The 17164-nt window shown below is 36.0% G+C and overlaps 1 protein-coding gene across 2 annotated transcripts; it reads left to right on the forward strand.

Moving 5' to 3' along the window:
* The first annotated feature begins 3485 nt into the window (after positions 1-3485).
* Positions 3486-16750, forward strand: LOC120200561. 2 transcript variants are annotated; one of them, XM_039201365.1, is made up of 18 exons: positions 3486-3622; positions 4393-5451; positions 6353-6468; positions 6576-6784; positions 6998-7117; positions 7690-7818; positions 7936-8061; positions 11537-11592; positions 11698-11797; positions 12424-12541; positions 12704-12913; positions 13118-13442; positions 13731-13824; positions 14425-14533; positions 14667-14926; positions 15038-15162; positions 15682-15916; positions 16498-16750. In XM_039201365.1, the coding sequence occupies exons 2-18, from the start codon at positions 4532-4534 to the stop codon at positions 16705-16707; spliced, it is 3462 nt and encodes a 1153-aa protein (XP_039057296.1). In that variant the 5' UTR covers positions 3486-3622; positions 4393-4531; the 3' UTR covers positions 16708-16750. The 2 variants fall into 2 exon arrangements, with proteins under 2 accessions (XP_039057296.1, XP_039057297.1); XM_039201366.1 differs by lacking the exons at positions 15038-15162; positions 15682-15916; positions 16498-16750 and having other exon boundaries at positions 14425-14526; positions 14667-14899.
* Positions 16751-17164: the final 414 nt, after the last annotated feature.

A 17164-nucleotide genomic window follows, 5' to 3' on the forward strand; every position in this document is an offset into this window, starting at 1 on the left:
TTTGACATCCTCATGGTGACGTTCGTCCACTATATCCTCGCCTGACCCCTCAACAACGAGACAACTCCATCTAATTTCTCTACTTCAGAACAGTGGAGACCATCCAATATAATTTTCAAATAATTTAACCAAAGATCCACCGTAACCGGACCTTCCTCGGCTTCTCCCTTAAATTCGGGAGCTCCTAAACCTCTCAACTCTTTTGCTATATTCATTCTTTGAGTTGGTGGAGCTGAGGTTGAAGACGCGTCAGAATAGAGTCTAACGTTCTGAAGAACGTATCCTGATCTTGCACAGGCATTCCTTGAGATGCATGTTCTTCACCTTGCCTGGCCAGGGCATGTGAATTATTGCTTTCAGCAGGCATATCTTCTCCCGCTTCACTTCTGGAGCTATTATGTCCGGACATCTAATAAAATAAACATATTGTTCTATTAACAAAATAACATACTCATACTATACCAGATCAGAAGTTCTCACTATTTGTTGGCATGTATTCCATTTAAAGACTTGATAGACTCTGGTTTATGCCTAGAATAGGCTAAACCATAGCTCTGATACCATTAAATGTAACACCCTCAACTCATATCCGCCTGGATACGAGTCCAGGATGTCATATTGACTAAACAAAACAATACTTAAAAAAAATCGATAAAACATTCGAACTTATTTTATTAAAATAAGATACTATACATATATTAATACAAGTTTATCAAAATACTCATAGCATATACAACTTAACCCTTTAGTTACATGCCAACATCCATTTACATAACAAAATGACCTACTGATTAAGTTGCTTCTGATCTGATAGTTACAGGAGTAATGTTATCAGCTGCTTAACCTCGATCGTCTACTTTATCAGATCCTACGTGTGAAACACTCACACGCTAAGTCATCAACTTAGTGAGGCAATATAATAATAACAATAAAATATAAAGGAATTGCCAAAATGAGATGGGTTGCAATGATAAGATGTATGTAACAATGCAATAACCATAACCATGTTTCTTACACATATACTTATCAAATTCACATTCATAAGTTCACTTTATTAAGTTCATTAGCCCATGGTACCATACTGAGAACCTAAGGTATGTGAGTATTGTGAGGTTGTGCACTATGCTGTCACCACAGCTCGTATAATTGCACTGAAGTGCCACGTAGAATTGCACCGGAGTGCCGCGTAGAATTGCACCGTAGTGCCATATAATAATGTCCATAAGGACCACATATCATTCCTTGAGAACCATATACATATACTAGAGATCAAGTATGTGTCTCACAAGACTTCACACATGTTCCAAAGAATATATATATATCCCGAAGGACCGCGTAGACCCTCTACCCTTGGCATGCCAACTATACCTATAGTTCTCATCTACATAACATGGGCTTTCACAATTCACATAATTTATATCACGTAGACATATTATTTTCATACCTTTATCACATAGATATATTATTTCCATACCTTTATCACATAACTCATATAACTTTTTCTTGTATATTCATGTCACATAATGCATATGGTATGAATTCATGTCATGTATCATAATATGAAATGCGATCATGTATCAAAATATTGAATCTAGACTTATCACAAGTCTATAACTGAATAGAATACATATTCATGCTATGCATATGCACTCACCTAGATTTCTTTTGTCTTTCCCTCGATCAATCCTACTTGTCGATTGTTCCAGAACACGTTTAGGCTCGTTATCTACATAGTAATTCATTGATACTTATCAGTATACTAATTAGTATATTCTAAACTATCATTTCTTAGGCTAAAAGAAAAGTCATTTTAATCTTTTAATGGAGCTATGCATCGATGCACTACACCATGCATCGATGCATAAATCCTATTCGATGTTTGTATTTAATATTGTGCATCGATGCACTCCTTATGTATCGATGAATCGATGGCATTCGATGTTTGTATTTTAAAAGAGTGCATCGATGCACTTCATGTGCATCGATACACCTTGAACAATTTCTGGGATTTATCCTTGATGCATCAGTGCACATTGAATATGCATCGATGCACATTGCCCAGAAATGTCTTTTAAGCACTAAAATATCTTCTTAATCTTCTCAACACTTTATATATCCCCTCTTTTTATATCCCTAACTTGCATACACTTACTTAAACTAATTATTATCCATTCGATACCTTTAAAACTTAGAAATCCAATTCTCCATATAAAATTTAAGAATTTCACTCAATTTCCAACATGTTCTAAATCGAATTCTAACACTTCATATCCTTTAATTAGCTTGATGACACTTCTAATTCTTATTATGAACTCTATTCCAAGATTTCATTTTTCTACTTCATTTCTTTAATCCATCCTAACTCCATCATCTTTTGATTTTAAGATAACCTAAGCTTTTCTTAAGCTTAGTTATCATCTAATGATCAATAAGAAACCTTAAATTCATCAAGATTTTGATTAACAAGAAAACTCACCTTTAACTTTGTCTTCATGGGGAAGAAGAAGAAAGAAGAAGAAGAGAAATCTGGAAACTTTTGGTCTTTCGCATTTAGCTTCCACGTGGGAATAAATATCCTCAAACTAAGATTTATTTAATTTCCTTGTTAAAAGACTTATTTACCCCTTCAATTTCTCTTCTTTACTTATCCATCCTACATGAAACATTCCCATTAAATCTTTTAACTATTTAATTTATCTACTTTGGTCACTAAATTTTATAATTTCACAATTTGATCACTAACCCGGTATAGAGGATGTTACGTAATTGGTCCCTAATTATAAGATGTTATTTTGTTAAGTTTTTTTTACTATTAAAAGTTACAAACAATTCTTCAATTATAGGGCATTACTTTGTTAAATCAAACTATTAAAAATTATAAAATGATCACCCAATTATTCATATGTTGCAAATTCATCATTTTCTATTAAATAATTGGTGATCATATGAGATATATGTTAACATGTTGGTTAAGATATGATAAAATATGATCTTAGAATCGTTTTAGTTATATTGTGTGAATCAAATCTTCATTTATATTATGTCGATGAGCCAGTGCTTGAAATCAACAACAATACCAATAGATATCATTAAAGTATGATTTTGTTATATCTTAGGTCAACATATTAACGTCTACTTCTAGCTTAGACGAACATTGATTCTTTAACAAAAAAAAATGATTTTGAAACATATAAATAATCGGATGACTATTTTATAACTTTTACTATTCGATGAACTCAACAAAATATTATCTTATAATTAAATGACTATCTTATAACTTTTACTATTCGATAAACTTAACAAAATATTATCTTATAATTAAATGACTATCTTATAACTTTTATAATTAAGACATTCTACAATAAAAAAATCATCATTGTACTTTAATTTTTTTCCTTCATCCACAAAGTTAACATAGGAGCCTTAATGTAATAATTAAATAAATAAAAAGGAAGGAAAAACAAATCAAAGAGACAAAGCAGAGACCATCACTGACTAGTGAAAAGCACAGAAAAAAGTTTTGTTTGAGAGGGGGAGAAAGCGCGATGAAGAGCGAAGCTTCGTTCAAGATTTGACTCCGAGTTCGCTTCATTTTCCTTCTCAGTTTCTCTCTTGTTAGTCGGTATCCTCTTGCTCTTGCTCTTGTTCCCTGTTTTTCTTTTTAGAATTGGAAATTCAGTTATGTAATGGTACATGTTTCCTTTAATTTCAGTTTGATTCTGACTTCTTGTTAAGTATCGGTAACTGAAACGGTAGATCGTGTAGGATTTTGACTTTGAAAAATAAACTAGAAATTAATGGATTAATATTTTTGGGGAATATTTTATTTCATGATATTAAATATGAGTTTGTGCTCTGCGTTACATAATACGATTCAGTTTTTAATTAATTTTTGTGTGTATTTGTGGATTTTTGGTGGTTACTTTTAATAGAATGCCGTTGATCATCTAAGAAGAAGTGTTGACTTTAGTTTGACATAAAGCAAGTTACTTAATTGGGGAAAAATTAGTGCCGGTGAGCCTTTTTGTTTGTTACTGGAAGCTGTTCCTAGATATTCATTCAGATTTCTGTTACTGGTTAACCTAATAGGTTGGTCGATCTGAGAAGAATTGAACATCACGTCTTACTTACAAATACTCATTCACTGCATTACATATCCAATATAATCATTTTTTATTCTTATAAATAAGGTTCCATTGCTCATATGAGGCATCTACTTAGCTGGATTTGATTGGGGTTTTCTGCTGCTTTCTGTTCTAAGTTACAATAGATCTTTTTAGTTCCAATTTAGTAGTCCAGTCTAGCCATGTATGTTATGATGTGTGTTGTCTATGTAATATTTCATTATTAATTTTTTTGTGAATTTAGTCTACATTTGTGGCCTTTATGCAGGATATATTGACTCATTATTGGTTATGTGGGTTTCATTGTTAAGAAAGAGAATATTTCTGAATATTTTGATGGAAGGACACCTGATGATGGTTTTAAGGAAATGAGAAATGAGCTTCTACAGATAAGCATAGGGTGATAAATGCCTATGGTAGAGTGGAAAGCTAAGTTACATGTGCAGCATCACATGCATGCAACTTCATCTAATGGTCATTTGCTGTGGATGGTAATGCACCCATTGCTAATGCATAGGTACCTTTGCTTTTGCATTCTGTTTGGACATCTTTACACATCTGTCCTTTGTCTTAGTTTGAATCAGTCGGAGAATCTTTTCCAGAAACCTAGATTAATTTTGAATGATGAATCTGTAATTGGAACCTCCATTCACGTTAAGGAATCGTCTTCATCACCAGTGAATGCTTCTCTATCTTGCGAGGATTTGGAAGGTGTCGGATCATTTAATACTACATGCTTGCTAAAGTCGAACTTGTATTTAAGTTCAGACCTTTACATTTATGGTACCGGAAACTTGGAGATCCTTCCCCATGTTTCAATCAACTGCCCTACAGAAGGCTGTATGGTTACCTTTAACATGTCTGGAAATGTAAATGTGGGTCAATATGTTGCCATTGTTGCTGGATCAATAGTAATATGTTCTGCCAATTTGACCATTGGGTACAATTCTACTATTAACACAACATCATTGGCTGGGCCACCTCCTCCTCAAACTAGTGGTACACCTGTTGGCACTGAAGGAGCTGGTGGTGGACATGGTGGTCGGGGTGCTTCATGTCTAAAAAATAATAAGACAAGCTTTTGGGGTGGTGATGTTTATGCTTGGTCCACTTTGTCTGAGCCATGGAGTTATGGAAGTAAAGGTGGTAGTAAGAATGACACCGCATCTGATGGACATTGGTTTGGAGGGAATGGTGGAGGACGAGTTAAGCTCATTGTAAAGGACATACTAAATCTGAATGGATCTGTAACTGCAGAAGGTGGAAATGGAGGAATAAAAGGGGGAGGCGGCTCTGGTGGAAGCATCTACATAAGAGCTGTTAAGCTGTGAGTGCACTCTACCTGAATAAACCATTTTCTTATCTCTAGTTTCTGCATGTTCAGGTGTCTGTCAGCAGTTCAGCTAATCTCTGCTGATTCAACACTTGTAAAAGAAATCTGTTAACACTTAACAGTACCCACTATTTCTTACATTATCAATGCACATACTAATGTTTATCCTCCATGCTTTTATGCAAACACCATATAGAAATGTTTTATTAGTAATATAGTATATTTTATGCAATTTCAAGTGTAATGTTGAATAATAGTTCAGTAATGATTAAAGCATTCCTCATTCTTGATAATTCAATGTCTCTGTGGCCGTATGGTATTTGAATATGAGTTGATATATTAGAAAGGCTTGTTTCATTAGCAATTGTGATAATTTGTATTGGAATTATCTTTATAATGATGAACTTGATGGAGATGTATCAGTAGACTTAGTCATGAATGCATCTTTTAATAATTTCGTTGATAATAGTTAAGGTGTGAGCCCAAAGATTTTGTTTGAGTTTCTGATTGCTAATTTCCTTTATGGCCAGTTTTAACTTGTTCTATTGTAGCATATGTTGTAGGATTATTTGTTATAAATTGAAATGGGTGGGAGTGTTATTTTAGAGTAAAATTGTATTTCTTGTGTTGCTTGTGTAGCAATTGGAAATATCTTATACTAAAAGTTCCAAAGCCAATCACTTGAGCGTAATTTATTCTGTGTTTTTATTTTACTATTCAATATACTGTAATATTTTTTTTGGCACTTGAAAAGTTGCTTATGAATGACAAAACAATGGCATCATAGTCCCTTGACTACGCTTGGGCATTAATGTCTTACCATCCTGTAAAATTCTAGTCATTATTAGAAATGTAACTCTCGACTCAACGTTGGAATTATGTTTTGATTACATAGGAAGGGATATGGTACCATAAGTGCAGCTGGTGGGATGGGTTGGGGTGGTGGTGGTGGTGGAAGAATTTCTCTCGATTGTTACAGCATACAGGAAGATGTCAAGGTTTCTGTGCATGGTTTGTACTGATCACACCCATAAAATCTAGGAATTCAGTAATTTTCTGTAAGATGACACATAACCGTGGTTAGATTAGGCAAAATTACATGCTTCTATTTTTGGCAGGTGGTTTTAGTCTTGGTTGTCCTGGAAACTCTGGAGCAGCTGGTACATATTTCAATGCTGATTTACTGAGTCTAAGAGTTGGCAATGATAATGTCACCACAGAAACGGAAACTCCTTTGCTTGATTTCTCTACTAGTCCACTATGGTCAAATGTTTTTGTGGAGAATAATGCAAAAGCGTTGGTTCCTCTTCTTTGGACCAGAGTTCAGGTTGCTTAATCTCTATATTCTTCCAAATATGCTATGCTCTTTTTCATAGATTTATCATTTTTTCTGTTCTCTTTTATTGCACAGCTTGTCATCATAATTGCGTTTATCTTCTAAATAATTTTCGCCCTTCTGTGCATTTATTCTTCTAGACTAGTGGTGAGTGGTCATATTCCAAATGGCTTTCTGATTCTTAATATTCTTTTACCTATGAAGGTCAGAGGCCAGATTAGTCTATATCGTGGGGGGGAAATTGTCTTTGGGTTGTCTGCATACCCAATGTCAGAATTTGAGCTTGTTGCAGAAGAACTTTTAATGAGTGATTCCATCATAAAGGTATGTTACATTTGTTTCTTCTTTTATGGTTTGAGGGAAGCACTGTAATGTTTTATGTTAGTTGTTAGTTTTTATTTAAGTAGAGCTGTACTGCAAACTTTAATGGCTGTATCTGGTGCTAGGCAGTTAGGCTATGATTTCATTTGAGCAAACATTTTCTCCTATCATATTATGAGAACTTATCCTTACTAGAAGGTTAAAGAAGCATGGGTATGGGAAGAGGATTGATGATAGATTTTATTGTGTAAATGGTTCTTTGAAACCATTGGTTTATTCTGTTTTGGGACCATCACTAGTTCAAATCTTGTAATACAGTAGGCATTTATGGATTTAATTTTTTTCAAGGTTTGTAGAATATCTGCAATGCTATTTAGATGAACTGACTAGTATTTGGCTGCATTTTATTTCAGTATGTTCTGCTAGGGACCACTGTTGTCTATCCCTCTTTAGTGAAGTTTGAAAGACTTGAGTTATTTTTTTCTTCTAATTTCTTCTTCAGTCTTTTTTTATCCTCTATGGAGGCACAATCATTTTCTCATTGTTAGTCTAACTAATTCCCTTTCAAAATAAAGGTATTTGGTGCATTTAGGGTTTATGTCAAAATGCTACTCATGTGGAACTCCAAGATTCAAATAGATGGTGGTGGAAATACTGTTGTCACAGCATCTATCCTTGAAGTAAGGAATCTAGTTGTTCTAAGGGTATGATGCTTGGACTTCATCACGAATTCCTTTTTTTTTCTTGCTTATTCTTGTTGCTCAATCTTCATCTATTTATTGAAAGTCTTTGGCATTTATGTTGATTCCTTGTCTTTGCAGGAGAACTCTGTCATTAGTTCAAATGCAAACCTGGGTGTATATGGTCAAGGACTGCTGCAGCTAACTGGTCAGGGTGATGCAATTAAAGGCCAGCGGCTTTCATTGTCTCTGTTTTATAACATAACAGTAAGCCATTACTGACATGAATCACTGTTTTTCTGCTTTTTTATTCTTATTTTTTTTGATAGAAGATTAGGCCTCATTAAAAACCCCCTTTTTCAACCTCCATGTTATAAAAGTAACATGAAGGACAAGGAAAGGAGGAAAAGAGTGCCTAGAATTTATTAGATGAAACCATAGAACAACAAAGGCAGACCCTAAACATCTGCAAACACCACCAGAAATTACATAAAACTTAAACACAACAACTAAACATAGGAAATAAAATTTTCTACTCAATACAAGCAAGCAGAAACCATTCCATCACCCTATCCCATCCTTAGCTAATTTGTCAGCTTCCCAATTTGCAGCCCTCAAAATATGCTTGATAATGATATCCTTCCCTACCATAAGAGAGACTATCTCCTTCACCAATACTTGAAACATAGGAGTGCATAAACCCGGATTCTTGATCCACTTTAGGGCAGTGCTTGAATCTGATTCAAGAATAAACCTCCGATTATCAACAAAACTTAAATCTTCCAGAAGACATAACCCCCTCTTAATCGCCAATAATTCTGCCAAGATAGGAGGACCACCCCCAACACTTTCTGAAAACCATTGAAGCAACACACCTTTACTGTCCCGAATCAAACCACCAATACCTCCCTTATCCCAACCCTTAACCATCGCTCCATCAACATTTAGCTTTAAGAACCCATCCGGAGGAGGAACCCAGCAAATTGGTTTAGAGTTGCCATTTCCTTGTCTACCCACCAAATCCGCAAGTTTTAAATCTCCCACAAGAGAGTCTAAAGGTATATTCACATCCTTGAACTTTGCAACAAACCAGGAAGCTATTCTAAAACAGACAATAAAGAACAGTCTCACCACATCCAGCTTAACTTTCTGAAAAATAACCTCGTTTCTGCATTTCCACACTGACCACATCAACGCCCTTGGAATAAATTTCCATATCAAAGAATTCGGAAGTAAATCATCCCACAAATTGAAAAAGTCCATGATATTCTTTGGAATCACAAAGGACAAATTCCAAATATTCAATAATCTGGCCCACAGACCCCATACTACCTCGCAATGCAAAAATAGATGCGTAACTGATTCCATTTCCCTACCACACAAAGAGCATAAAGGATCATCAATCCCTATCACACCTCGCTTCAGTAATTCCTCCTTCACCGCCATTCTCTGGTGAGCAACTTGCCAGACAAATGTCTCCACCCGTGGAGGAGCAATCCCTGCCCAAATATGTCTCTCCCAGGTCTCCATCTTCTGCTGAATACCATCTTGATCAAGGAAAATGTTGATACAAGATTTAGCTGAAAAACAACCCTCACCATTCCCTGACCAAATCCAACAGTCTTCCTCACATGGCGATATTGAGATATTGTTCAACATAGAAATCAATTGCAACAGCTGTTCAACCTCCCAATCGCCAAATTTCGCCTCATTTGAATGTCCCACACCCAACCAGCGCCATTATTCACCCTGAACTCCATCACCTTACCCGATTTATTACTCTAAAGAACATAGAGTCTAGGAAACTGTATTTTCAAAGGTACTTCACCCAACCATACATCGTTCCAAAACTGCACATAATTCCCTTCCCTGTCTTCAAACGCATATTCCTCCTAATGCAATCCCCAAAACCATCATCGGAAAAGAAATTTTTAACCACACCTCTCCAAATCCATGATGCACAGCCTGGCCACGAATTCCCCATCATTATGCATTTCGGATCCATGTCATAAACACCACATACCACCCTCTTCCACCAAGACTCTTTCTCTGATGCAAACTTCCAAACCCACTTCCCCAATAATGCTCTGTTCAAGAGTAATAAATTCGGGACCCCTAGACCCCCCAATCTTTTTGGTTTACTAACCGAACTCCAATTTAACCAGTGGATATTTTTTTTATCCGCTGCACCCCCCCCCCACAAAAATGAAGCCATGATAGAATTTAGTTTCTTTAGCACAGAAACTGGAATCTTGAAAATGGAAAGAAAATACACAGGGAGCGAGCACAACACTGACTTAACCAATCTTTTTTATTCTTATTGAAGGAATGAGATAATTAAGATGACTTCAATTTGAGTATTTTTTACTATTAAAGGCATGTAGTTTGACAGTGCAGTAATTAGTGTGAATGTGCACGTCAAGTATTCTTATCTGTGTATCTATGCAAGTTCTGCACATATGGTTCCAGAAATCACATGGTATTGTAATATTATGATATGCACGGGTGATATAAAAGGTATGTCAATTGTGTAAGCTTCTCTATTGTGGTTGAGATTCTTTGAAGGAAGCCTATCTTGATACATATGAGAACCTTAATAAATATCCCAGTCTTTTGGTTTTCACGCATCTGACCTTTCATCCCGGGAGCGGTCGTGTGGTCAATATGGAAACTTAGAAATTCTGTAGTATTTGAGAATGGAACTATATATTCTTCCTGCGTATTCTTTCTTGCAAGATTTCTTCTTGCTTCCTGGTTTTCAGCCAAGTACACTGAGATTGTGATCCATTTAGACTCTCTGATTGGTGACCCTTCGGTAGCTGATTCCAGCCATATCTATAGGAAGAGGCGTCCATCTTCTTTGGCCTCTTCGTTTTGGTCCCCACCCCTGAAGGTTTTTTGAAGTTGAATGTGGATGGCTCTGTGAACTGCAATTGGAGTAAGGGTGGTGTTGGGGGATTAATTAGGGACTTCCGAGGCCAAATTCTAGGTTCCTTCTCGGATTCCATTGGTCCCGGCCCCCCGGTCTTGGCAGAATTAAAGGCTGTAAGAGCAGGCCTAAATCTCTTTTCCTCGACCATGTGGGTTGACAAGGGCAGGCTGATTCTGGAGAGTGATTGTAGGAATATTGTAGACTGGATTAAGGACCCTTCGGTGTGTCCTTTGGAGCCTTAGTTAAGGAAATTGTTCATGTGGTTAGAAGTAAGGAGATCCTTATTCAGGCTGTTAAAAGAAGTGCAAATTGGGAGGCGGATGAGTTAGCTAAAAGGGGATTGGTTAATTCTAGGAATGCGTGTGGTTGTAACATGTTTCTTTTTGGTTATGTTTGTGTTGTGTCCTATTTTGTAGATTGTAATCCTGGGGTTCTTTATAACCTCTCCATTAATATAACTTAAGGTACTCTTTTTCCCCTTCCACTTTTTGCTGTGTAACCTTTTTGGTTTCAGGCAATTATGAAGGGGGGGTTTTAATGGGACCTCCAATTCTTATATAAAAAAAAGTGTAGAATATGATTAGTTCTATTGGAGTTACTTATAAAAACATTTTCCCCTTGCATAACAACTTTAACTTGTACAATGGAATTGAGGTAACGATTTGTGAGAATCCATATAATGATCAATATTCCCGCTAAAATATTGCAGAGGAGATTACTGTTCTATTTTTTGACACCTAATTATTTCTCTTGAACTAGATATCATTTGACAATTGATACCTTGTATTAACAAGTCTTTGAATGTTACAGGTTGGGCCAGGATCCTTACTTCAGGCTCCACTGGATGATGACGCTAGCAGAAATGTGTATGAAGATAATTTCTTTTTAATAGATTTTGCACAACATTAATGGTTAGAGTTAAATTTCAGAAGTTCCTTCCATTTTTAAATTCTTTGTTTCCTTCGTTGTAGGGTTACAAATTCCCTTTGCGAGAGCCAAACATGCCCAATAGATTTGATAACCCCTCCAGATGATTGCCATGTTAATTATACACTGTCCTTTTCTCTACAGGTAAAAATCATTTTTGAATTCTACTTGGTTTGGTGATGCCTAATTAACATGTTCGCGTCTTTTTTCTTATATGCTATTATATTTTGAAGAGGTTACTTTCATGAATCAATTGATGTCATAAAATAAGAGGGGACTAAAAAGTCTTGCTTAACGTGATAACTGTGCTTGGAATGCTAACTTCCATCTGGTCAAGCATTTCTATGTGCAAAGGAATGATTATTTATTTGGATAAGTGAAAATTCTCAGAGTTCAAGAAGAATAGAAATCTGTATTGGCATCCTGCATTGTCATGACTTCTCTAACATTTGCTAAAGCATGATAGGTCCTATATATTCCATCTGTTCTTCTAGTTACAAAGCTTGAACTGATTTTATAATATTTAAAATTTATAGCTAAAAAGAGGTGCCACCTTGTAAATTCCTTCCAGGTGTATCTAGAAAGTAAAAACTTTCTTTCTTGAGTATGACTGTTCTCGTACATTGGAATTGGAAAAGAAAAAAACATGCACAGCATATTGCTTTATTTGCTTTAAATGATTTCTTCCTGGTTTGTTCTATAGAATTAGGATGCTGTTATGCATGTGGCATGGTTCAATTTCTAACCGCTTTTATTTGACCCATTTGTAGATTTGTCGGGTTGAGGACCTTCTCGTTGATGGGGTCATCAAGGGAAGTATTGTCCACATTCATAGGGCAAGGACAGTCACCATAGATGCTAATGGCCTGCTTACTGCATCTGAATTAGGTAAGAGGGTGCATTTGTTGATATTTGATCCATTGTTGTAATTTGCATTTCCCCCTTTTCATCTTTCTACTCCACAATGGTTTCCTAGTAATCTTTTAATTTCGAAGAAGTATGATTCATGCTTTTGTTTAAGACTTCTAATTTGTGGAGACCCATTTTTAGGTTGCAGCACAGGTATAGGAAGAGGAAACTATCTTAATGGAGCTGGTAGTGGTGCTGGGCATGGTGGACGAGGGGGTTCTGGATATTTCAATGGAAGAATTAGCAGTGGTGGTTATCGGTATGGGAATGCTGATTTTCCTTGTGAGTTGGGCAGTGGAACAGAAGGTCCTACTCAGTCATTCGGACATGTGGTTGGCGGAGGAATGATTGGTGAGTTTTCAGTTCATAATTTCCAAAACATTCTTTATGATTAGTTTAAGTATTTAACGCGTGATGGGAGCTACTAATCTTCAAGAGTACTAGCAATTAGCAAATATGTTAAAAATTTCCCGACTGTTTTGACCCCCTTTTTTTAATGTTATCTGACATTGTAAATTGATTGTTTTTACCGACTTATGGTTGCCTCTTGGCTAGTAATTGGCTCAACCCAATGGCCTCTCCTAAGGCTTAGCATATATGGCTCTTTGAGGGCTGATGGTCAAAGCTTTGGTCAAGCAACAATAAATGGTAATGGATCATTGATTGGTGGACTTGGTGGAGGTTCTGGTGGGACAGTTCTTCTATTCCTACAAGAGCTTATGCTTGCGGAAAATTCATCTTTATCAACTAATGGGGGAAATGGTGGTCCTCGTGGTGGTGGTGGTGGTGGTGGTGGAAGAGTGCATTTTCACTGGTCTAAGATAGGCATTGAGGATGAATATGTTCCAGTTGCTACTATCAGTGGTTTCATCAATAGTAGGTAGGGCTCTTAAATTCAACTAACTGATCTTTTGATCACATAACCTTTTTATGGACTGATCATGTCACAAACATTTTAAGACTCCTGAATTTGGCAAATTGCATTATGCTATTTATTATTTAATATCTGATTTAAGGAAAAAGGTTATGTGATCATGTTACACACACATGTTTTATACTGTCTATCAATTTAAGAACTATTAGAAAATTGAAATATAAGCCTTTCCACACACACATCCAGAAAAAAGGTTGCACTGCAGGTTACTAATTCAAACATGTTGAGTGACAGTGGAGGTGCTGGGCATAATGGTGGGCTCTATGGGAACGAGGGCACGGTAACTGGGAAAAAATGTCCAAAAGGGCTCTATGGTACATTCTGCAGGGTAAATTTCACTTAATTTTTAAAATTGCTATTAATTGCCTTCAAACTTGTATTTCAATATGTTTTATGGTGTACCAATGACTTTATGATATTGTGCATCACATTCATGTTACAGGGATACATGGAGATTATTGTTGCAATTTTCACTATTAGACAAATTCCTATAAAGTTAATAAAATCTTAATATGCTTGCAGCACCTTCCATCCAAGCTTAAGCACCTAATCTTGACTTACTAGAGTGCTATGTGACCAAAAGTTACTTCCCACACTATAATCTGATCTTTCTTATGCTACTCAGTCTACATCTATCTTATAATGAGAAATTATTCACCATTAGGCAATTAGGGACTTGGCTTGCCTTTTTAATTGGCTAGTTTATGCATATACAGATATCCTAAGTTGTTTATTCACATATGGGTATGAACAATTTGTTTCTTCTCACTTTTCAACTGACATTCACATAGATACAAAACTATCGTCTCTCTCTTTTAGGTCTAGACTTTTTTTTATCTGTTTTATAAATCATCTTAGCTGTTATGATAATCTTTGAGATCTCAACTAATTTGCTTCTTTTTAAAAGTATAATGGAATTCATTCACAGGAATGCCCTATTGGCACTTATAAAGATGTTGATGGCTCTGATGAAGAACTTTGCATTCCTTGCCCTCTGGAGCTTCTTCCAAATCGTGCAAATTTCATACATGTACGAGGTACTAGTTAACAGCGATTTACATTTTATTCTAATGTGTGTTGGTCATTTTTCCATGCCTTTTTCCTTTAACGTCAAATCTCTCTTATATCCATACACTTTCCTTTCTCACTTCAGGGTGTTTATTTTTCCAGGAGGAGTATGTCAGCCATCTTGCCCCTACAAGTGTATATCTGACAAGTATAGAATGCCAAATTGCTACACCCCTCTTGAGGAGTTGATGTATACATTTGGAGGTCCTTGGCCTTTTGCACTTCTTCTGTCTGGAATTTTGGTGCTTCTAGCTGTATTGTTAAGCACTTTAAGAATTAAATTGGTCGACTCAAGCTCATATGTTGCTAATATTGAACATCAAAGTAGTCATCGTTTCCCATACCTTCTTTCTCTATCAGAGGTATATTTTTGAAAGCCATATTTTATTTTCACGGCTTAAATGTAAGCAGCAGTGGTTGGGTCCAGTTTCATATTTTGTAACGTTTCTGTGTGGACTATATATATCTTACAGGTACGGGGAACCAGAGTAGAAGAAACTCAAAGTCACGTTTACAGAATGTACTTCATGGGGCCAAATATTTTTAGAGAACCATGGAACCTTCCTTACTCTCCTCCTGATACAATCATTGAGATCGTGTAAGCAAATTATTTAACAAGGGATGAAGTGATGACTCTATTTTTTTGGTGTGTGTGCTAATCTAGCACAATCCTTCTCTAGATGAATTCATGGAAGTAGGAATGTTCTTGGATTGCAGCTGAATGCAAATCTCTTACCCCAAAAGGGGGGGGGGGGTTGATTTCATTTTATGCCCAATTTGTTTTGTTCCTAGTATAGTAAACCAACATATTCATAACTTGCGAATGGTAGAATGCTAAGCACCCTTAACAAGAAAAATTCATGAGAATAGCAGCCATTTTGTTAGTATCACCCTGTTTCACTGGCTATTGATGCAAGACACACCTCATATTGAAGCTTGCCAATTATAGAGATTAATTTTTTTGAGTAAATTTATAGAGATGCTTTGAGTATCTTGAACAGTAGGTAATTGTCTTAGAACAAATTATTTATTTAAAGCCCCCTTTTTGTATGTTAAAATTTAAATTTTCCATTTTATCTGAAATAGTATTCATAATCACAAACCCATTGGCATGTAGGTATGAAGATGCTTTTAACAGATTTATTGATGAGATCAACTCAGTTGCTGCATATGATTGGTGGGAAGGGTCAGTGCACAGTATACTTTCAATGGTGGCATACCCTTGTGCCTGGTCCTGGAAACAGTGGCGGCGGAGGAAAAAAGTTCATCGGCTTCAGGAGTATGTCAAATCAGAATATGACCATTCATGTCTCCGCTCTTGCAGATCACGAGCTCTATACAAGGGGATGAAGGTTTTAGTTCTCACATTTTTCCCTTTTGGAGTCATCTTATTTCTTGAGTGCTATGCTTTATCTGCTAAGAACTATTTGCTTAATGTTAGTTTGAGAATATGTTTTCTTAAATTAAATACCATGTTTCATTAATATCTTGATGGTGTTTACATCTTCCAAGATAATGCTGGGTTCTATATCATCAAGATTGAACTATCATGAGATGTTTACCAAGTGAAATTATCCTTTATTCTAATTCATCAATGGAATTCAAACATATCCATGCATTCCTTGGCTTATATGCATAGTTATATTTAAAGCATTGAAAGTAAGGAGTGAATCTGAATTGTGTTATTGAATGAAACATGGAGGTGTTTATATAGAGTTACACCTCAACCAACAATCATAAAAGATCACAGTGACAATCAAATAGCTAACAATAACTTTAAACTCAAAAGGTGAAGATAAGAAAGAATTTAAATTACAAAAGTCTGGTAGTTGTTGAAAACTAAGTCAACTATGTCGATCACAATTAACATTATTTTTCATGTCCATATTCCCCTTCTTTTTCATGTCTCTAAATGGTTACCTAATTTATGCAGGTAGGAGCAACACCTGATTTGATGGTTGCATACATTGATTTTTTCCTTGGTGGTGATGAGAAGCGCGTAGACATGGTATCAATCATACAAAAGCGGTTCCCAATGTGCATACTTTTTGGTGGGGATGGAAGCTATATGTCACCATACAATCTTCATAGTGATACATTGTTGACTAATCTTCTTGGCCAGGTGTCTTGGTTGTCTTTTTAATTTTCAGTAGCTTTATCATAACTTTATTTTATATAATATTCATCTGATTTCAAGAAATATGCTATCCCCACATACCACCAACTGTTTGGAATCGTTTGGTAGCTGGTTTGAATGCTCAGTTGAGGACTGTGAGGCATGGATCCATTCGTTCTGCATTGGTGCCTGTTATGGATTGGATGGCTAGTCATGGAAATCCACAGCTTGAATTCCATGGAGTTAAAATTGAGCTAGGTTGGTTTCAAGCAACAGCGTCTGGTTACTATCAACTGGGCATCTTGGTAGTGGTTGGTGACTATACTTTTAACAATTTGCATCAACCCAACTTGTTAGATAGAAGCAATGATGGATCCCCAAGGTAACCTCGAGTTATTGTCTTCTACATTGTTCTAATCTTTCAAAATAAAACAGGAATATCATCACTAATCCCAACGGACGGTTAAAGTAGAAAGCCACTAGA

Source organism: Hibiscus syriacus, unplaced genomic scaffold (assembly GCF_006381635.1).
Source record: "Hibiscus syriacus cultivar Baekdansim isolate YM2019G1 unplaced genomic scaffold, ASM638163v2 tig00006174_pilon, whole genome shotgun sequence".
Taxonomy (NCBI): domain Eukaryota; kingdom Viridiplantae; phylum Streptophyta; class Magnoliopsida; order Malvales; family Malvaceae; genus Hibiscus; species Hibiscus syriacus.

Bases quoted from the DNA above. Each gene is read 5' to 3' on its own strand.
- LOC120200561 (XM_039201365.1), top strand. From the start codon at position 4,532: ATGCCTATGGTAGAGTGGAAAGCTAAGTTACATGTGCAGCATCACATG. The intron at 11,798-12,423 runs GTAAAAATCATT...ACCCATTTGTAG, and splicing joins CACTGTCCTTTTCTCTACAG to ATTTGTCGGGTTGAGGACCT. The intron at 12,914-13,117 runs GTGAGTTTTCAG...CCTCTTGGCTAG, and splicing joins GGTTGGCGGAGGAATGATTG to TAATTGGCTCAACCCAATGG.